Below are 23,583 nucleotides of genomic sequence, written 5' to 3'. Positions count from 1 at the left end.
TAAGGGAAATGAAAAGATATGTAAAAAAAAAAAAGTAATTAAAATTGTTGATTATGTTTGAAAATGGCGGGTTATGCAGAGCTGAAAGATCGATTAGGAGTTCTGACCCCGGAATTATCCAAGTAGCCGCTCCAATGGCTAATGCAACTGGGAATGTGGGGCATCAAAGCTGATCATGTGAACCCTTGTTGAAATTCACGTCGTCTACTGTGAAAACTGAACAGCTTATTTCAGTGAAATGGCTTAACATAATGAAATCAGAATAATTTTTTATTTTTATTTTTTTAATGGGGGAGGTACAGAAAAGGCTCCTGCTGCTATTTTACTATTGTAAATATGAGTTTATGATAGCGTTTATAATTAAACCACGGTAGCAATAAATTTACCGTTGTCTGAGACGTCATGAAATGTTCTTTAGCATCACGACCATAGAATGTAGTCAGGGTTCTACTAAGGTTTAGCATGATTTCCAGAGATCTGGAGCTGATTCTGGGTAGCTCGGTGGCTTGTGACTGTTGTCTCGCGGCGCGCTGTCTTTTAAGGGGCCGTTCACATATCACGTCTTTTGCGCGCTCAAGTTCGTCATTTCAAATGTAGGCGCGCGATAAGCGTGCTCAAAATTGAAGCAACGCGCTTTTTTTTTTTCAGGCGCGTCCGCACCGCATCGAGTCAAAGACATCTCAACTTTTCAGAATGCCGCAGCGCAAGAATATCAGACCTGAACCAGGAAGTTGGTTACCAGATCACAGGGTAACCAGTTAAACTTCATGGAGAGACCGGAGAGCGCCTAGATGTTTTCTCTGAGGTGCTCGCTTATCGCAGTTGTGCTGCCGTGGTACACCATATCTGTTTTGCAAAGGGAACGAAGAGCCATTTTATTTGTCCTCTGTTTAAAGTATTCTCATACTTTTAATAACAGTGGTCTCTATTTGTGATAGAATGCAACTTTCTTCATTCGCAGTATGCCATTATGTGAGATGTGAACAGTGTGACGCGTCCACACATTTCACGCGTACGACGTATTTTTGTAGTCGACGTAAACGATGATGTCGACGCGTCGTTGCAGAACTAATTAGTGGTGGAAATTATGATTCTTTCTAGAGATTCGTTCATTTTCAGTTCGTTCACCAAAATGATTCTTTCAGTGATAATTTCTTCGTTTTACACAAAATATGCAAAATCGCATTCAATATATGAAGTCTAATTGAGTTGTTCAGATGAACAAAGCACAGGGTTTCTTGCCTAATTAGCATTTTAATTGTTTGGTCAGACAGTTTGTATATTATATATTCACATCCATAAATCGGGGATTAAACCTTTCTTTTACTGTCTATGGATTAAACGTGGAGTTGCTAAATATCGAAACGAGCGTATGTGCACAGTACTGTACCTATAACTGCGCTTTGCATTTTCCGAGATTGACATGCTAAATAGCAGACTAACCCAGTTTACTCTAATTCATTTCGTTCACGAACAAGATAAGCTATGTGCCAGTTCATTTCATTCACAAACGACATGTATCCGTTCATTCAGTTCGTTCACGATTGACAGGTGTGCCAGTTCAGACATTTCACTCATGAACGATAAGATCTCTAGATCTAGTTCAGACTCATATGAAACTCGTTCTTTGAAGGGCGTATTCGTTACTACATTCAACAAATCACATACTCTGTCACATCTCATACTCGAAGGCTATTGGTTCGAGGTTGAGTAATTCTTTGACAGGATGAAATGGTTGTTACCCGGTTCACTGAGCTGCGCATGCGCTGCTTATAGCGCCGCGCTGCTATGGAGGGAGGAACTTCACTGAACGAGAAATATGAGTCAGTGGATAACATGAACGATTCGTTCACCTAAAAGATTTGTTCACCTAAAAGATTTGTTCACCTAAAAGATTCGTTCAAAAAGAACGATTAGTTCACGAATGACACATCACTAGCACTAATGGATATATTTGGAACACTGGTTTCATGTTGTAGTATAGACTGTGGAAACAGAGGCTTCTGAAAACTATGAATATCATTATACAATGAATATCATTATGTCTGTAAAACATACCAATAGACATGATTATGGCAATAACGTTAATTGCAGTTATGTGCTATTCACTTCCAAGCAGTTCTAAAGATATTTACTTGCATGCTTTTCATATTACAGTCCTAGAAAAACTCAGAATTTTACTCACACTGCTGTCCTGCGGCAAAACGAGGGTATAGTGATCACGCCAGTAGATGGTGAAATATGTTCCTAAATAAATTAGTCCTGCCAGAATAATTGCATGAAACTTATGTCTGTAAAACCTCACTGTAAAAAGTGAGGTTTAAACATGCACGGTAAGGCAGATAATATCTTTGGACATTTCAGTGTGGATGATGACTACGTCATAGCCTCATTTAACAAACTTTAAGCCTCCTCTCCACAGCACACGACATTTGGACACGATTGTCGCATTTCTCCCTCTAGCGGCAGGCGTGCAGAACTTTCAAATTGGTCGTGCAGCAACTGTTACCTTGACATGTTCACCATGGTAAAATTAATAATTTTAATGAATATAATGTATAATCGTCACAAATCAGATTACCCCCAAAATAAAAACAGTAGGTTTTATGGGGCTAATCATCTAAATAATGGTTTAATAATTATTTCTCCCATAATTATTATAAACCACCATTTTACATAAATTATGTTGAAGAAAAATGTCAAAGTCCATGTTGTGATTTCCATTACAGCATCATTCCTGTATGTGATGCAGTGCCGTCTAAGGGCCCGGATATCACAGGCATCCAGTATGGTTTTCCAGCCTTGACCCTTACGCACAGAGATTGTTCCAGATTCTCTGAACCTTTGGATGATATTATGCACTGTAGATGATGATTACTTCAAACACTTTGCAATTTTTCTCTGAGAAACTTCTTTCTGATAATGCTCCACTATTTTTCGCCACAGCATTGGGGGAATTGGTGATCCTCTGCCCATCTTGACTTCTGAGAGACGCTGCCACTCTGAGAGGCTCTTTTTATACCCAATCTTGTTGCCAATTGACCTAATAAGTTGCAAACTGGTCCTCCAGTTGTTCCTTATATGTACATTTAACTTTTCTGGCCTCTTATTGCTACCTGTCCCAACTTTTTTGGAATGTGTAGCTCTCATGAAATCCAAAATGAGCCAATATTTGACACGCCATTTCAAAATGTCTCACTTTCAACATTTGATAGGTTATCTTTATTCTATTGTGAATAAAATATAAGTTTATGAGATTTGTAAATTATTCCATTCCTTTTTTACTCACAATTTGTATAGTGTCCCAACTTTTTTGGAATCGGGTTTGTACATCATGTTCACACAGCGCACACAACGCCTCTGTACTTCTGATTTCTCCCTAATTGGGGACAGGAGACTTGTCAGTCAATAAATGGAAAACAAAGTAACTGGTGTTACTTTTTTGAAAAAGTAACTCAGACATTTTCATGTAAATTAAAAAGTAATGCGTTATTTTAGTTACTTGAAAAAAGTAATCTGATTACGTAACTCGCGTTACTTGTAAAGTGTTACCCCAACACTGTATATATATAATTAACTGACCAAAATGGCTTTTCTCTCTCCTCAGAAATGGACTCCGTGAGGATTATTCTTTACTCACTTGTATTTCTCCTGAGTGTTTTTGGGAACCTGCTGATCATTGTGGTCCTAATAGCAAACAAGAGAATGCGGACAGTCACCAACTCCTTCCTGCTCTCGCTCGCTATTAGTGATCTCATGATGGCCATCTTCTGCATGCCCTTTAATCTCATCCCCAGCCTGCTGGAGGACTTCATCTTTGGAGCAGCGATGTGCAAGACAGTCGCCTATTTCATGGGTGAGGAGTGTTAAATTAAGCTTTCTCAAGTGGAAGATTCATGCTTGATTTATTTATTTTGTTCAGCCAACGCATTGTTCAATAATGCTAAAGACTAAAGCAAACTTTTATAACAGCTCCAACCCTAATAAACCAAAAAAAACTGTAATTTTCAATTAATGTAATTTTTTAATTTAATGCAATTCTATTTAAAATATATAGTGTTACTATTTCAAATAATTTATGTAATTAATGTAGCTGATTACATGTAATTACTTTTTTAACAAATGTTTCTATATGTTAATCATTTTCAGATATTGAAACCAGGCAGAGTGAACTTTACAGTAGTACTAAACACTAATTAAAGTCATACTTTCAAAACCCTTCTACACTATAGAGTATTAGCCTATAATTTAAAGCATATCCACCACAAATCAGACTTTAGCACCTCTTTTTACTTTCAGATCATTCTGAGGTTGTATACATTTTTTAAATCATAACAATAAATAGTTTAATAACTATGATACTGTTTTTGAAATCAATTCAAATATCAAAAATAAATAAAACAATAAAAATACATATTTGTTTATTACTAATCAAAACACTGCAACATGGCGATACAAACTAAAATAAAACCAGAAATGGACTTTCACCGTCAGCGCTCCCACTAAATAGAGACCATCTGGGTTTCGTGATCCTGGTTCACGCGCCTCAATCCATGCAGGGCTTTTTAGAAAGTCTGCGTGCGCCATTAGTCTATTTTAGAGTGACAGTATGAGATTAATACACAATGTTTTTGTTGAAAACTCACTCAACAACACTCTAACTGTAACAATTCAGAAATGTTATATATTAAACTGACGCATAAATGTATTTATTAAGAGACAGAACAGAGAAGTTTACAATCACTGTAAGTGTAAATTATGATCATGCAGTATTGACAGATGGATCGGCAGAAAATCATCTTTCTGTGACTCATTAAGAAATTATGTTTATATTCTATTTGAAGAAATATGAGGTAAACGTGAGAATACAAAATGTGCGCACTTTTGGAGTAAATTAAGTAAAAAATAAATGGAAGCAAACGCAATTGATATATATACAGGTATGTGTCTTGTAATTCTGTTCAAAATATATTTAACTCCCGACTGATTTTGCTTTCTGGCAGAAATAAGATCTATTAGTGTAATTGTAACCAAGTATTATTATAAATAGTGGTCAAATATCGAAGCTATTTAATCTCAAGGTCAAATAAGAACATTGATTGTAAAAATGATTCTATAACAGCTGCCAAAAAATAATTGTATTAGTAATATTAGTAATAATAAATAATATTAGTAGTACCACTGTGATTTGTGATATATTTTAAAGTGGTGGTGTTGGTGGCGGGGGGGACATCTCCCTCTGGTTTGTACACAAATCTCTCTCTCTTTCTCTCTTTCTCTCTCTAAATCTATATGATTGAATAAATTAGCTTAATAGGATATCATCATCTATTGTGACAGCAAGCATAAATTTGCATAAATAGGCATGACAGATTGTAGACTCCTAAGACCCTTAGAAAGTAAATGCCCACTGCAGGCTGACAGTTGTGTATGTTTGACAGCCTACATCATTCATGGATGCTGCTGTTATTTAGGTCAAAAGTGCACAAATATTACACATATAAATACACATATCAAACACAAAGCAATAGTGAACACATAATGAAAACAGTTACTCACACTTGTGTTGCGACATTACTGTAGGATCCATTATAGTAGGCACAGTATCGTTTTTTAGTTTCAGTCTTTTTAAAAATCCATCATCGAACTGTGCCTTGTTTGTGAACTAATCCACAGTAAAAGTAAGTGAACGAAGGACCAAGTTTGCACTTATGCAGTCAGGAACTAAATTAAGAGTAAAGTTTGATTTCTGCGTAAACCATTCACTCTCTTGTTATTTAAATTACATGCAGAAATCGGCGGGCGGGGCTAAACAGGCAGTGATCTAGAAGCAAGCGTTGATCTTCTGCAGAGTTGGTGTTTAGCCACACTATAACATCATAGAGTGGAACATTCCAAAACATTTTGGCTTAGACTAATGAAAACATTTTGAGTTCTGAAACACACAGGAGGTTTTTTACAGTAAAATAACCTTTTTATATCAAAAGATAAAGGGAATTTAGATATCTCAGCTCATCAGTGTTAATTTTGACACGAAATTTTAATTTAGTTTTAGTCTTAGTCTTTTGACTATAATTCTTTTTAGTTTTAGTCAAGTTTTAGTCATCTAATTTGTTTTAATTTTAGTCTTATTTTAGTAGACTAAAATTGCTTGGTATTTTAGTCGACTAAAATAAGACTAAAATCAATAACAGATTTACTAGACAATTTTTTACAACTGGTATGGGAAACAAACTTAACCAAAATATATAAAACACAAATTCAACTTTATTTCAACACAACTGTGTCTTTATTTCGATTCAAAAGCTTTTATGCAGCAACAAACACTGTCTTGATAATATAAACAATAACTAGCTGCCAATTGACCATCAATAAAAGAAAAATAAAGTTAGGTCCAGGACCTTAAAGCTTACAGCTGGGCTAAACAATAATTGCATACATTTAAAGTAAATATTTAATAAGTTGGCAGCTAGGTGGATAAAAAAAGTAACAAGATTTTATAAGGTATTCATTCGTCTAGCAATATTGTATGTTTTAAATACTTCAATATTGCTAGATTTGTATGTATAATGATAGGATGTGAACATTCATGTTTCACATGACTAATATAGAAATATTTGTGATATTGTTAACAAGTAGAACATTATAAAATATACTAAACATTAGTATTAATCAAATTTATGTATCATAATATTACGTATTAGCATCTAACTTGAAGAAGGGGCTATTTTACAGTACTTTTCAGTTCGTAATATTTAATGCTACAACATCTACGCACTGCAGTCTTCCAATTTTGCTTAGCTCAATAAACAAAAGAACATCGTTGTGAAATTACATTTGAGAAAATGTCCGGGTGGCTCGTCTGTAAATGTCTTTATAAATTGGTTGTGTTCTTGCCACAAATGAGCGCTCCGCGTGCTTTACACTTTGTTTTGTTTTGTACGTCGTCAAACGTGAAGTGAGCTGTGGACATTTTGTCACTCTTTTAGACATCACCTCTTCGAATGCCGACTTCCCGGGAGCTCATTTAAAAACTGAAAACCTTCGCTTCACGTCTCAATAAGTCAGGCTCTGATTGGTTCTCTTCTCTCATGCAGTCTCGCCTGTTCCGTTTTGCCGGTTCTTTTGTTCATTCCTCGCTTCTCTCCCGTCTGCTGATTTAATTTTCGTCACAGTCTATTTTCGTCTCGTCCTTTATTCGTTGACGATAATGTCAATCAATTTAGTCATAGTTTTAGTCTCCATCAATGCCTTCTTTTTTAGTTTTCGTTTCGTTTTCGTCCTCAAAAATATATTCGTGACAAAAATAATGACGAAAATATTTAGTCAACGAAATTAACACTGCAGCTCATGACAACTTTAAAGGAGTTTTCCAGAAAATAAGGTTTGTGTGTGTCCTACAATTCAGTAAACTGAACAAAATGGTGGATAGCATTGCAGCTTTTTAAATGGCTATTTGAGCTGTCATTTATCTGTCATAAGTTCCACTAGTTTAAGTCATACTTGACTATGTTTATAGATGTTGCACTTCACACTAATTAGCCATTAACTGTGCTATTTCTCATGTGATGTTCCTCTCTTTCCGCAAACCACCTTTTTATGTCCAACATCATACTAAAACCAATCCATATGAGATATATGTTCTTCTGAAACCTGTGTGTCAGATTGAAAATAAATTATTAAAACGGCATAAGATCATTAAGCATTCTTCTCAAAGAATGCTGTGCCTGTAGCAAGAAATTTAATTTTTCAATGCATATCATCTCAATCTCATTCTGCTTTTTCTTTCTTTTTTTTTTTTTTTTGCTAGAAATTGACTGATTCATTTAATCTCTTGACTATAGCAGAGTTCACACACACACACACACACACACACACACATATATATATATATATACTTGAAATTGTGGTTAAATTATATAAATAATTCATTCTTAAATAATTTAATTGGTCAAATGCAGCACTCTGCAGTCAATCCAGTGTCCCTGGAAACCAATCTCTTACACTCTGCTAGTTTCTCTCAGTCTTTGCAATCTGCAGTCTTTTTCTTCTCACATAATATTATCATTTCAACTCAAATCAATATTTCATGTTCATTTATTAACTCATTTGGTATCTGTAATAAGTGGGAAATGTACAGTCAGGTCATTATTACCAATTAACCCCTTGAATGGCCAAATAAACAAACTGATTGGCACATTGTTCGAACAAATACAATTTAATAACATCATCCCTTACACTGCATACATATAGCAGTAGAAGTCTTGAGAATCCTTGCAGCACAGCTTGGTCCTAAATCAGCATTTCGTCTCTGAATTTACTTGGCACTGAGCTGGACAGCAATAAGTCATTCTCACTCTGCAAAGCGTTGGCCTTGAGTCAGAGGAAGAGCATGCCGCCTCTGTGAGAACATTCCATCACATTCTACAGCTCCACTGCCGTTCTGTGGCATTCTCTTGTGTTACCTTCCTCACTTTATTACATTAATCTGAGAGTGCTTTGGGCTCCTGGTTTTAGTCAGCCAGTGGCAATCAATGCACAAACCATTATCAACCATTGATTTCCTACCCTCCGTGGTCATATCTGCTAATGTTTACCCACGATGAAGAAAATTACCTCAGAACACAAATCATTGTCTGTGCGATTGGTAAATGTGGTTACAATGGCTGCAACATTTGTGTACACCTCCATTTTAAGTGAGTTTTAAATAAGCCATCATTCTCAGCCAGTATAAATTCTTTGGAGATGAAAATTAGATCTGGAATACTTCTAGGAGCATAGAATGCAAGACAATATATCTTGGTAATGTGAAAAAAATATCACTTAAAAGTTTCCTTTAACAGCAGTTCTATGTGCAGCGTAATAGTTTTAGACTGAATAGAGTCGAACTGTTGACCGTTTAACCGCAGAAGAGCTTCATAAATTCAGCTTTTTTCAGAAAAGTTCTTAAACATGTCACGCTGCACTGAACATTTCCCTGAAGGTCTGCTTTGAAAAGCTCACTGTGTGTGCGGCCTTGGCAAATACAGGCAGAGAGGATTTATCAATCACTGTATGAAACAAAGTGGAGCGGATCTAAAACCCGGAGTAGAGCACAGACAATGAACAAGAGGCCAGTACTCTGCAATAATAAGAACTTGCTTTAGACACCACATACACCATAAAAAAAGCTTATTTGCAATTGCATCCAGTAAACTATTCGGTACTCTCACATTTCATCTTGCTTCTTTTTGGACTGGAAGAAAAAAAAAGAAAAAAAAAAACATCTAAGGAGAGTTTAGGAAATTCACTTGGGTAATCTCAGTCAGTTTAAAATCCATCTGCCCAAGTGTTACCCCAAAGTCGCTGGATAATCAGAGGTTCTGCAGCAACAGCCCTGGTTTCTTATTAGCACAACTTGATGAAATGAGTGCAGCAAAACTTTGCCATAAAAACATTCTTGTTCAGTGGAAAATACTTCAATACTTCAAAGAAGTATGCAATAATTTTGGTGGGTGAATCTGAGATCTGAGTGTTGTTGTTGTTGTGTGTGTGTGTGTGTGTGTTTAAATAGGGGAATACATTAAAACGATTTGTAAAGAGTGCCAGAGCAGAATGTAGCAAACACTGCATAACATACATATTCATGTATGCAAACCCCATTAGCTGCAGTTCTCAATCCAGGCCCTTCCATAATCCTTGGTGTTTGAATCTGATGAAATTAGCAGAGGTATGCTGCCCTAAGCGGGAATGCTTGGAAGAAGAACCCTTATTCTTAGCAGCATAATCATAAAATATACAGTCCCAAGAAATGCATGGTAAATACATGATATAAATACATAACAAAACAGACTGATAAGGGTAGAACTGAAAGTTAATACTACCATTCCATTTTATCAAGAGATTATTTTTTTTACTTCTATATTTATATCTTATGTAGACTTATATGACTGGTATATGACCCGCTTTATGACTTTACATAATTACCCTATTCATTTATTTAGCAAATGCAGATTGCATGGCTAGGTGCTTGATTTTACACCTGTGGCAATGGGTCTCTCTGAAGCACCTATATTCAATAATGAAAAGGTGTGTCCCAATACCTTAAAGATACATATTAGTACTCGAAGTGTACATATTAGTGTCTTCTGAAAGGGAACCACCCACTGACAGCTTTTGAACCTTTTTTTTCGTAGATTATACACAAATATTAATAAACATTGTTTTTACATTGTTTTAAATATATTTAAATATCATTCATTATATTTGTATCTAGATTAATTTAGTTTTTATATTAATAATTCAAATTTTTATCAATTATATTTAAAATATTAATGTAGTTCCCTTGTCTATGCATTCTCTTCACAGGTATATCTGTCAGCATCTCCACCTTCAGTCTGGTGGCCATTGCCATTGAAAGATACAGTGCCATTTGCAACCCGCTGAAGTCCAGAGCATGGCAGACCCGTTCTCATGCCTATAAGGTCATCGCTGCCACATGGGTACTATCTGTGTGTATCATGGTGCCCTATCCTGTGTTTAGTATACTGGTGCCATTCAACAAGCCAAACAACATCACAGCTCACATGTGCAGGCTTGACTGGCCCATCAGCCAGGTGGAACAGACTTGGTGAGTTACTATTATTACATTATTATTTTACTATTATACTAATACTAAAGCCATGACACACTAAACCAGTGACACTGACTGTGAAGACTGCAGCCAAAGGCCAGCTAGACTGTACAATCTATGTCTGCGTGAGAGGAAATAACTTGCTATACCAGCAGGAAGTAGTAGTCTAAATTTGTCATTCAAAAAGAGCTAAACAAGGATTGTTGATATACAAACTGTGAACAATGTATTTGTGTACCATTTTGAATGGAATCATTCAAATTTTTTTGAATCATGTTAATCACTTTCTTCATTCTAGACACCATGTCGTTATGAAAATATTTGTTATAGTATTGGTTACGCTCAGGTAAAATGACACACAATTAGAAGAGCTTCTGTGTATGTTCACTTGACTTTGTCATTTGCCCGCTTTGGTTGCTTTAGGTTTTCTTCTCATGTACTGCTAAGATGAGCAGCCAATCAGAGTGACTTTTCCCACTGACTGTCGATGGCATGGAACACATCACAAAAACTAAGCTGACAGACACTCAGCGGTGGCCAGCTGCTGGGCTGGTGTGTCACAGCCTCTGGTTGCTTATTAAATACTGTTTATTTCAGTCCTGCTCGTGGAGGGCTCCTTTCCTGCAGAATTTAGCTCCAACCTGCTCCAATACACCTGCTCAGAAGCTTCTAGTGCTCCTGAAGACACTTATTTACTGGTTTCAGGGATATTTAATTAAGGATGAAGCTAAATTCTACAGGAAAGCATGATGTATTTGACCCCATCTTGGATGTTCGTAGTTACAAGTTGGAAAGTTGCAGTTAAGACATCAGTTTCATTCAACTAAATTTGGTCAGCACAGAATGGTGATGTACATTATCTACAAAAAATTAATTAATCTAATATATATATATATATATATATATATATATATATATATATATATATATATAAATATGTGTAACATTTACCATCAGCTGCCACCATTGTGCCTGCCATGTTTTCTCACTAACATGTTCCAACTTGGAAACTAATGACTCAAAGAAAACAGTTATTTTCCATCTATCTAATGTGTATATATGTGTAGGGTTGCCGTGATTTTGCCAAGATACATGTTCCTTGATCAACATTACTGTCCAAAAACATAGACTTAACCTAATCCCTACCCCAAAACCTACCACTACTCATAATTTATTCCTAAAATCAGTATGAAATGATATCTGATTAACAAGGGTGTAGAAGCATCAAAATAGGACTAACTGGCATAAGTCAGAGCCTGGTAATTCATGGTGGTTTAAGCTGGTCTGTAAGCAGGTGACCTACTGTCAGGACTCAGCTCTAAATGAGTTAAAAAAGCATAACAAGAGCAATTAAATCTTGTTAATGAACTGTGACGCTGAGGTCCAAACCTCTATAGTATTCACAAACTCTCTCGGTTCAGACATTCATGTCAGATGCATCATATCAGTCAACAAGAGCTTCACACAAATCACAGCCTGCTGGATCAAGTCATGGTCAGACACTGGCTCAGAGGGCTGTTGAGCTCCAGGGGGCTCGGATTTGTGACTTTCATAATGTAGAAACAGGCAAAGTGCCCTTGATGCACTAATAAATCTCAAAATGGCATATTTTTATTTATTATTATTATTTTTTGACATTTTAGCAGGAATGATTAAATTAGACATACTCCAGTTGATTTTAGATAGTGTATCACCTAATGCAACATGGGGCATGCCACACAATTTGGGGTACAAAAAACAACAACAACCAAAACAAAAAAACAACAACAACCCACCAGTTGGAAAACGTCCAGCAACACACAGGTATTAAATATCACACATTATAAATTTGTTTTGCATAAAAAGGTGCTTCCCAATATCACACCCTCATCTCTTACATCCACTTCCTTGGTTGGATTAGTGTTGCTTTTATTGCCTTTGTGCTGGAGCTCGTAATGAATTTGAAAGCCACACAGGAAACAAGAGGAGAGAAAAGTGTCTTTGATATCAGATAAGTGCAGAATGGAAAGAAGCTTTATGCACAAAGCTGTCTGATAGATGAAAAAGATCAGAGGAACGGACTACCGGAGATGCTTTCAGGGAACACTCCCACGCTGTCATTTGAATATTATAAAATGACATCATATTATGGGGTAGAGCTTTTTTATTTAAAGTTTGACATTCAATTATTGCTTTGTCCCATTGTATGTCAGAGCTGACAATCTGACCACATCGTTTTAAATACTGTGGGACTAAATCTAAAGCTTGTGTTGTTTGTTGCAGATCATTTGAACAGACTGCAAATGCTAGTTAAACTATACTATAATGCTGTTGTACTGCACATCACCATGGTTGCAGGTTATCAAAAAAATTAGATTTTTTTTTTTATATTCTGTAACTGTGATAATTGTATATCATACTGCTCATCCAGGTAACTGAAACCATCTTCTATTTCAGTTAACAACTTTAGTGACAATAACCTCAGAGGAAGTATGAATTTCAATTGTTGATACAGAACCTCTGAATTTCAACCCCTGAATTTCAACTGAACTTTAGATCTTCGTCAATCAATACACCAAAAAACATATTGATTGATATTGACTGATATATTGACTGATATTGCAGTCCTTTGGTTTCATCATCTATATACTCTACCTTTTCATTGAAAGATATTTTTTTTCTTTCTCTCTGTTAGGTACGTCTTGTTGCTCTCCATTCTGTTCTTCATCCCAGGTGTGGTGATGATAATTGCCTACGGTCTCATATCCAGAGAACTTTACAGAGGGATTCAGTTTGAACTGGAGCAGAAGAAAGACTCTAGTGGTAGGAAACATTTTTTAAAGCCCTTACACCACAATATCAGTTAGCCCTCAAAGCATGCCTGTTTACTTTGATAAACTGGACTCAACTGGATTAGTATCTGGAAAACTTGAAAAAGTGAGGCGTTAATTTATTTTTTGCCCAATCTTAAATGCTCAACACTCTTTTCCCTTCTCTCTCCATTTGTGAGAGAGGCTGCTTGACCCATGTTTCCTATGACAAGGCATGAATGCACTAAGGTCATGCTGGGGACCTCTATGGTCATTAAGGCTGTTTGTGCACTAATGTGCTTGATGTAAGTTCTTTAAGGGACAAGCTTTATACAACTTCAGTGATGTGGAAAGAGGTACTTCTGGCAAGTTAAAGACATCCACAGGTACCACTTATTAGAAGTATTCTTTAAAAAAGTACTATTTGTACCTGCCTTGTACCATTGTTATGATCAATTAAATTAGGCTGGAAAAAGACAAAGAGAGTAAATAGTGAAGTTACTGCTTTGGTGAAATGAGAGTAGGGAGCGCAGAAGGTCTTACATATTTAAAGGGGTCATATGATGCGATTTCTTTTTAGAGTGTTACAAGCTCTTGGTGAATGAAGAAGATCTGTAAAGTTGCAAAGACTAAAGTCTCAAACCCAAAGAGTTATTCTTTATCAAAGTTAAGACTCTGCAACGCTCCCCTAAAATGATTCATTCAAACACACCCCCACATGTCTATATCACTGTGTGGAAATATTTGCATAATGCCACGCAAAGAAAGAAGGCATGGTTTCGGTAACCGCAGTTAGTGTTGAAGCAGCCATGTCAGGGAGATGCTGTGTGTATCTATGTGAAAGTGAAAGCACTATTTGGCCTTCTGAAAGTAGATGCATTTTTAGAAATCCGTAAAATTACTTACAACGGAACAGCAACTCATTTTAAAGGGTTAGTTCACCCAGATAGCAAAATTATGTAATTAATAACTCACCCTCATGTCGTTCCAAACCCACGAGACCTCCGCTTATCTTTGAAACACAGTTTAAGATATTTTAGATTTAGTCCGAGAGCTCTCAGTCCCTCCATTGAAGCTGTGTGTACGGTATACTTTCCATGTCCAGAAAGGTAAGAAAAACATCATCAAAGTAGGCCATGTGACATCAGAGGGTCGGTTAGAATTTTTTGAAGCATCGAAAATACATTTTGGTCCAAAAATAGCAAAAACTGCGACTTTATTCAGCATTGTCTTCTCTTTCGTGTCTGTTGTGTGAGAGAGTTCAAAACAAAGCAGTCTGGATATCCGGTTCGCGAAAGACTCATTTAGTTCACCAAATCTAACTGAATCGTTTTAAACGGTTCGCATCTCTAATATGCATTAATCCACAAATGACAAATTTTGTATGGTGAACTCAATGTCATTTTCAAGAAACCAGTTTGAGATTATTTGAGCTTTGTGACATGGCATATTATTCTGCTGTAAGTAGTGATAAAATGATGGGTACACTGTGGTCATAAAGGGAAGGACATGGCCAGCAACAATACTCAGGTAGGTTGTGGCATTTAAACAATGCTCAGATGGTACTGACTTGCCTGAACTGTTGATACAAAGCAAGGATGGATCCATTCTTTCATATTTTTTACACCACATTCTGAGCCTACCATCCAAATGTTGTAGCAGAAATCGAGACGCATCAGACCAGGCAACATGCATCCAGTCTTGTATTGTCCAATTTTAGTTAGACTTTGGCAATTGTAACTTTGGGTTCTTAGCCAGCAGGTGTGACACCCTGTCTTCTGTTTCTGTAGCCCATCTGCTTCGATGTGTTATGTGTTTAGAGATGCTCTTCTGCATACCTTAGTTGTAATAAGTTACCGTTGCCTCAGTTCAAAGAAGTCTGGCCATTTTCCCATGATCTCTTGCCCAGAGAACTGTCGCTCACTGTATATTTTCTTTCTTTTGGACATTTCTCTGTAAAACCTAAAGATGGTTGTGTGTGAAGATCGTAGTACAGTAGATCAGCAGTTTCTGATATACTCAGTCCAGCCCACCTGGCACCAACAGCCATGCCAGAATCAAAGTCACTTAAAACGCCTTCCTTTCTCTTTGAGTCCTCTGCACAATCTAACTTTGTTGCATTAGCAACATTAGACATTAGAAACTGCTGGTTTCGTCTTGCCAGAGGAGAATGGCACACTATTTTGACACTATTTCCCTGTTTAATACTGTAAATTTGCTTTGACACAATATTTATTGTAAAAAGCACTAGATAAATAACAGTGACTTGTGTAGCAACAATGAGTTGTACAGAATAATTAACTCAAATAATATATAGGGAATTTGAATAATTAATCAGGAATATGATTAATATTTATATCTCATATGACAGTTACAATAAATTGTATTGATTATGAAAAATAGCTCAATTGTCTATACCAATAACTAATTACAGGGTACTGTAACTTATTCATTAATATGTCAATATTCCATTCTTCATATCAATTATTGTGATATCTCTTACTGTAAATTACTGCAAATCAGATTGACCTATCAATTTTCAATAAAGTTATCACTTCTTATAATTCAAGGAAAAATATTCTCTGGCCATGAAAACATTATCCTATCCTTATGATAAATTTAGTTTCTAAATTTAAAGCTTGTAGCTAAAGATCAGACATCTCAGTGACTCGTAATGTGAGCGGGTGGGGGAGACAAGAATCATGAATTTATGGGTTTTAATAATTGACTAATAATACATCGAAACTACAAATCACACAGAGTAAATATGAGTACAACAATACAGACAGTAAACTGGGGGGGGGGGGGCGATCTGAGCGCGGTCCAAGGCCGAGGGACTCGCGGGAGCGACGAGGGTCGCACAGGAGAGCAGCGTGTCAGAGAACGAAGAACGAGAAGAAGAGAGAGGCGGACCTTGTTCGGTCGATCCTTATGGCTTGGGATGGTTCACGCCTCTTTTCGCGTGACCAACCAATGAACGTCAGCGATCTGAAGCGGAGGGAAAAGTTCCTTTGTCTCTGTGGAGAAACCCACCCTAATGATTTAGGGATTGTCAGATTTCATCAGGGATATTCTAGCAAGTTTGTAATTCCAGAATAATAAATTTTTCACTACTTTGCTTTAGATAAGTGGGTCTGTCAAAGCATGACGATTACAAGAACACCAAACAGTACATATATATAACTGATAGAAACACAAAGTTACATTCAAATGCAGAATTACACATTTAAAGATTAACACACGCTAATAAATGGCAGATAGTCCCAATTTATATGGGAAACATCTCAAAGCACCAACAAAACAATACTATATACTTTTAGACTACGTCTGAGGTAATAGTTTAGGATACATTGAGAAAAAGGTACCAGTGACTTGGCTTCTCTCCTGTCCTATTGCCCCGTGGGGTCATAAAGTTTTGTGAGCTGGAAAGGAGTTGGGGTTACATTAACAAGACTATTTGAGAAAGAGTTAGAATGAAATCAAACATTTCCACTTATAAGTCAGCACTTTAACCATTTACCCAGGATTAACCATTTTTATGCAATACACAAACATTCAAAATACATAATAAGGACTTACAAAAGTAAGGAACTTTAAGAAAGGTTTCTTTGTGTGTGTGTGTGTTAAAGAATTTGGGGGGTGTTTCAGGTCTCCGTTGAGGCTCGCATGGGTATCGTAAAATAATTTAAGTCCAGCCAGGCTGGCGCCAGGCCAGGCATTTAGTGCAAAAATGGTTTAATTTGTATGCCTGAATTTAACCCATGAATCGATGACCTGCATATGCGTTACACTAGACTTGACCTGACTCTTCCTGATGTTCAGTTTGAACTTCATCAGATCTACGTGTGAAATGCACTGCTGCCAAATGATTGGCTGATTAGATGTTTAACATAAATGAGCAGTTGATCAGGTGTACCTACATGTATATATGGCATTATATTAAATCATTTTTTATTTCTTATAGGTTTCATATATGTTTTTATTGCAACTAAACAGACATAACACAAATATGATTTTGCAACAAACAGGACCAATTGGCAGTACACCTTCATCTCTTAACTTCATTTATGTGCAGGTGTAAAGAATGGGTTGAATGGCGCACTGTCTTCTGGCCATGATGAGAGTGATGGATGTTATATCCAAGTCCCAAAGAAGCCCCCCGCTATGGAACTTTCTGCTCTGACCACCTCTGGCACCGTCAAGGCAGACCGTCCACGGAGCAACACCTCAGAGGCAAAGCTCATTGCCAAAAAACGAGTGATCCGAATGCTGATCATTATAGTAGCTATGTTCTTCGTATGCTGGATGCCTCTATACTCTGCCAACACCTGGAAGGCTTTTGACCAAAAGTCAGCACAGCGCGCACTTTCTGGAGCTCCCATCTCCTTCATTCAGCTTCTATCCTATACCTCAGCCTGTGTCAACCCCATTATCTACTGCTTCATGAACACCCGTTTCCGGAAGGCACTCTTGGCCACATTTGGGTGTTGCAGGCGCCCATGCCACACACAGAGAAAGAGGAGGGAAGGTGATGACGAGATCACTGGAGTCACAGGGGCGTCCATATCAAAGTTCAGTTATACCACCGTTAGCACGGTAGGACCGTGTTAACATTAACATTGCAGGAGTCTACAGTTTGATCCATGAGCTGTGTGCTTGTGTCATGTACTGAGTTCAGATCACCAGATGTGTTCTTCATTTTCATGGTGTCAGTATGCTTTGTTCAATGTGTCAGTGTTCATTTATATTTGGAAAAGAATACCTCATTTGTCTGGTCTTACTGCCCAAAGTTGGTGTGTAAGTGGTAAATGGTCTTTCTATAGTTGTGCAAATAGCATTATTGTGATACAATCAAAAGGTGTGGTGCACGGGACATGCAAAGATGTAGCTATATTTTTTATTGTATAAGACTTTTCAAGGATGATCTTATGCATGGGAAGTGTTCATAGAAATATTCTTGTATCTTTGATGTTATAGAGCCAAATATTGCATGTTGCATGATCAAACAAAAGACTAATCTAGTAGACAGCAGTTTTTTCGGCTACAAAATGGTACATTTTCTTGTCTATTTTGAGTGTTGTGATGTATCGTCTGTTTTTGTTCTCTGTTTTGTTTTATGATGGGATCTTTGTCTTAATGAGCTTTGCTTAAATGGCACAACTGAGAGTCCTTCTATTGTGTATTCTGATAATAACAATATCAGATGGTTTTGTTGGAGACAATGTTTAATTTGGTCTCCTTCTTTTCTGATGCACATGTACTACAAGTTATCCTACATGAAGATGTATCAGGTGGGCAAGACAATTCAGTCGTCAACGGAATCAACAGTCTCTTGGAAATCTTCACCCCAGTTGAAGTGATGCCATGGTTAAAACTGCCAAGCTGCATGACAGGTTGGAATTGTAATGCCCTGGCACTGGAGATAATGATTTAAATGGAAAATAATAAACTGTAGAGGGAAGTTTGATGTGATTGCTTTTGGAAGCACTAATGTTCTTATACACATTCTCACTAAAACACACACACACACACACACACACACACACACACACAAAAAAAAACAACAACATTCGGTCTATCTCAAATTGCAATTGCTCTAATCGATTTCTTCCTTATTGCTGAAGCTGATGACACACCTGGGATATTCGGCTTCTTGCCTTGCCCCAACGAACCCTCACTGAATATATGAAAAGAGAGCTAAGCTCTTGTTTGTGCTGAAAATAATTTATTCAGTGGTTCATGCTAAACATGAAAGCTGGATCTGCACAACGAAACCAAGCGTTTAAAAATTCATCCTCAAAAGGATGGAGCGCACATGAGATGTTTGTGTGCTTATACTTGGTTCATCTTGTTATCCACTGGATTGTTAAAATGCATGAATGCCCATTTTTTATACAAGTACTGGCAGCAGGGTTATTACAGTTAACTACAAACTAAAACTGAAATGAAAACTATAACCCTTAAACCCTTTTTGTCACTTAAAGGGGCCCTATTATGCTTTTTCTATAATGTTGCTGTTTGAGCATGAAAAAGATCTGCAGTTAAAAAGTTCAAAGTCCACTTCAAAAGAAGATATTTTATTTAACAAAAATTAAAACTACTTTTCAAAAACTACAGCAAATGACTCATTTGGACTACAACGCATCTTTTCCGGCATTTGTGATATCACAAATGTCGACGAATGGGACGAGACCTGGTTGAGATGCACTAGATAAGGCAACGAGTATTATCACTATGTCAGAGACACACTAGCTTTCCCAAGGCAGATGAACTTAGAGTGGTTACAATCATCCGGATTTAAATTGCACTTAAATTGATTTGATTTTGATGCAATAATTACACTGAAGCTCACATGGGCTCACATGGGCCGATCCAGGCGCTGAGTGCTGCCAATCACAACACACACCAGCCCAGTTAACCAATCACAGCACATTTCGTGTTTCAGACACATTTTATGCTTTACACTTTACTAGAATTATGTAGAAAAGGACAACTGTAAGGTTGCTAAACACCCTTTTATTTGAATTATCTGGATTCATCAGCATTAGAATGCAGGTCAGAACCAATTTACCTAAATGTGTTCCTTTATTTACCTACATACATATAAAAATGGCATGAAATTATTAATAAAAGAAGCCATCTCTCTCTCTCTATGTTACACCTTGCTTCCCACCTTCTCCATGAATTTGGGGGTCAGCATCAGAATTCACAGCTTCATAATTTGTTTACGTGCCCCCCAGGATATACAGTGGACAAATATTTCAGTGCTCACACATACCTGCCCTTCTTACTGCTTTTATTTCTGTCTGCTTTTCTCTTTATTATCACTCCCTTCTTGCAATTTGTCATTTCATCGATCAGTTTTCCCTCTCTCCATTTCCTCTAAAGGACCACCTGGGTATGTGACAGACCTAGGCTATATCAAACTAGAGTCTTGGGGATAAACAGAAATGGTTATTTCTCACTCAGACACACAACCTGTCTGCTAAGCAGTTGCTGTCATTTCTCTTGGTGTCAGTGACATCTGCCAAAAGTGAGAGAACAGTTGAGTTGGTTCTTGCAGCTTTGTTTTGCTTGGGTACACGACAGATGACATAAGTCCGGCCATTCATTTCAAATCGCTGCAACAGAGGATATGGAACTTGTTTCCAAGACAACCATTCATATATTCAAAGGGGGTTTGATTTCGGACAGAACACAACAAAGTAACAAATAGAAAATTATTGAAATGAAAGCCACCTGAATAAACAAATAACAGAAAAGCAAAGAATTACATGGAAATAGCTTTAGATAATCAAGCAAATAACAAAGACCTCCATTCAGAAATTCATCTCTTTTCAAGCTGGACGTAAAGTGCAGTGCAATCTAAGTGCCACTTTTGATGTTTGGCTGGTTGGTTAAATAAGACGTCACACTTTCTGACCTTGTTCAGAATTTTCGAACAAGCTTCTGCTTTCTTCTGTGGCAGATGTAAACTGACTGATAATTGTGCAGCGTGTCAAAGTTTGTCCGCTGTAGATTTTTCTTTATGAGTAATTATCCTTGGCTAGTTCCCTTCTGAAATATAGATACAGAAATGTGTGGCGTATTTCTTGGGAGTGCTTTGTGATCTGTGTAATTTAAGCAAAACATTGTGAGATTTTGTATTAAATATATGTACTGTCTTTGGAGTTATGTTTGAACAGCTTTGTAAATACAATAGTTCTTCTATTCTATACTGAAATTCTATGATAAATCTCTAAATGTAAATATCATAATAGGGGAAAAAATAAATCAGTACTTTTTTTTGTAATAGATACATGTTTCTAAATAAAGCACACTAACAGCCAAATGTACCAAACAGACAACAACGACAATACAATAGACTACACCCGAGATAAAAAGAAAACGGTACTGGTTTTCTGCAGCAGAGAGGATTGTGGGACTTTCAGTTCATTCCATTTGAAACACAATTAAGTGATAAGGAAACAGGTTGTTAAAATGCAGTGTATTGGCTAAAACATCCCAATACACCATGGCCACCATAGCCTTAAAAGGGAGAGAAAATATAAGACAGTGTGTGTGTTTGAGTGTATGTGTGTGTGGGTGTGGGTGTGTGTGTGTGTGTTTGCATGAGAAAGCACTTTTGCATAACCATTGATTGTAAGGTTAGGCCATTTGTTTTTGTATTAATTTGTCCTTTTCAGTGGCCATTATCTAAATATAAATGTGATTTATACATTAATCAGTACTCAGTTCAGTGCTACTTTGTACTTTGTAAAAGTTATGTGATATTGTCTTTCAGGGTATTTTCCCCCATGTCTGTAAGTTCATTGTTTTTTGTTGATTTATGTTACTGTTTTTCCCATTTCTTACGTCTTTGAGAATGACAAATAGCATCAACAGCATCAACATTTTGTTTTGTATTTTAATTATTTGTGATTAGCTCTGAAGCAAACTATAATATATAGTGCTGTTTCTCAAAGATTAATACTTTGAAGTAATATTTTCTCACAGTGTTTCACTGTTTCATCTCCAGCTAGTTGCTGTTGTGATGAATGGATTTCAAAGGGCAAGTTTCTTGGCAGAGTTTTAAGTGGGTGTAGTACATGCTTTGTGCGTTGAATAAAAATTCAGTGTTTCTGAAATGTTTGGACTACATGAGGTATGAACAGAAATCAATTAAGTCAATGTGCCGTGTATATTTAATGACAGAGCCCATTTAGATTAGCTCTTGCCCATGTCACAAATGAGTCAGTGATGAGACACTCATTTTTTGTTTAATTAAAAGAAGATTCCCTTGAAATGAAAACCATATTAAGTAGTTTTACATTATCTTTCTTAGGGGGAAAAAATAACTTTAGTAATACTGATAATTCATTGGTTATTAACCTTTGAAAACAAATTGTCTGCAAAAACATGCAGACAAAAAGGTAGCACTTTATTTTACAGTCCTGTTCCTCATGTACATACTATGTACTTATTATAGTACTTACAATAACTATGTAATAACTAGGTACTAACCCTGAACCTACCCCTAAACCTAACCCTACCCCATGTAGTTACCTTGTATTACCAGAACTTTCTTAGATAAATACACTGTAAGTACACTTTAAGTACATGTTAGTACACGTACTGTAAAATAAAGTGCAACCGTGTAAGTTGTAAAATGGCACTAAGGTTGAATTAAGGTTAAAGAAATGAATTATTAAATTTACTTGATGGTTATACCACTTCACAATTGTCAAACTTTTATATTCAAGTTATTTAACTTCTCTTAAAAAATGATATAAAATGTTTTAAGATAAAAACCAATATGAATACAGAGAGTACATAAAAAAAAAGAAAAACAAAGAAAAAAGTATTGATTTTAATCAATTTGCCCCGCATGCATTTTCTTTCTTGAGACTGTATAGCTTATGACTTCTCTGGACCTTCTCAGAAGACTGTGGAAATCTTGAAAACCCCTGTATCCTGTATGTTCTGTTTAATATGATTATGCCTTCTTGTAGCTAAAGCTGTGAGAAACTCTATCAATGTCTGTTTAAAAGCCAGCTGATCTCATTATGTGTTTGATAAATTTATAATACCTGAGGCAGCCTGTTTCGCAATGTGTAAACGTCTTGCTGTGTTCTGGGTTTGTAGTTTGAGGCCAAGGCTAAAATAAAGCTTTCTCTGTGCTGCCATGGTAATCTGTCTTCTGTTATCATGTCTTTGAAACTCCCACTTCTTCCTCCTTCATCACAGAATGTTTGTTCAGCTACTTAGTTTGCAGGTAATGTCTCACAGAATCTGTTTCTCAGGGAAAGCCAGTGTTGTGACAGCACGGCTACTCAAAAGTGCTTGCATCTTTTTTTGTCTGCACAGCTTTGAGCTACAGGACAAGAGTGTGTGTATGTGCTGTGTGTGTGTTATGGGTAGACAGGAAAGTACAGAGAGTTTGATGGTGAGATGGTGTCAGTTTAAAATGGCTAAAGACGTTTTTAAATGACACAAAAGAATTGCAACTTTATAGTAATAATAATAATAACAATAATGCATTTTATGTTTGCAGCCTGCAACAATAATTCCCAGTAATTAAATCCAAAGTAAAGTGACATTTGGAAATACAATTAACCTCTTTGGTGACTCCTTTATATCAGTGATCTCAAAACTCAAATCAATTTCTCACTTTCTCTAATCTCAGTAGGGCATGAAGGGCAT

At 36.6% G+C, this 23,583-nt stretch overlaps 1 protein-coding gene across 1 annotated transcript in view; it reads left to right on the top strand.

Moving 5' to 3' along the window:
• The window catches only part of cckbra (cholecystokinin B receptor a), a 34,577-nt gene extending 11,505 nt beyond the window's left edge, over positions 1-23,072 (top strand). Inside the window, exons 2-5 of the mRNA XM_052545025.1 lie at positions 3,608-3,856; positions 10,348-10,609; positions 13,287-13,414; positions 17,477-23,072. Of these exons, the coding sequence (XP_052400985.1) occupies positions 3,608-3,856; positions 10,348-10,609; positions 13,287-13,414; positions 17,477-18,012 (1,175 nt within the window). The 3' untranslated portion in view covers positions 18,013-23,072. The remainder of the gene's footprint in view (positions 1-3,607; positions 3,857-10,347; positions 10,610-13,286; positions 13,415-17,476) is intronic.
• The last annotated feature ends 511 nt before the right edge of the window (positions 23,073-23,583 follow it).

This window comes from Carassius gibelio, chromosome B1 (genome assembly GCF_023724105.1).
Source record: "Carassius gibelio isolate Cgi1373 ecotype wild population from Czech Republic chromosome B1, carGib1.2-hapl.c, whole genome shotgun sequence".
NCBI lineage: Eukaryota > Metazoa > Chordata > Actinopteri > Cypriniformes > Cyprinidae > Carassius > Carassius gibelio.
The sequence above is the reverse complement of the archived record's forward strand: the minus strand, read 5'-3'. Positions and strand labels throughout refer to the sequence as shown.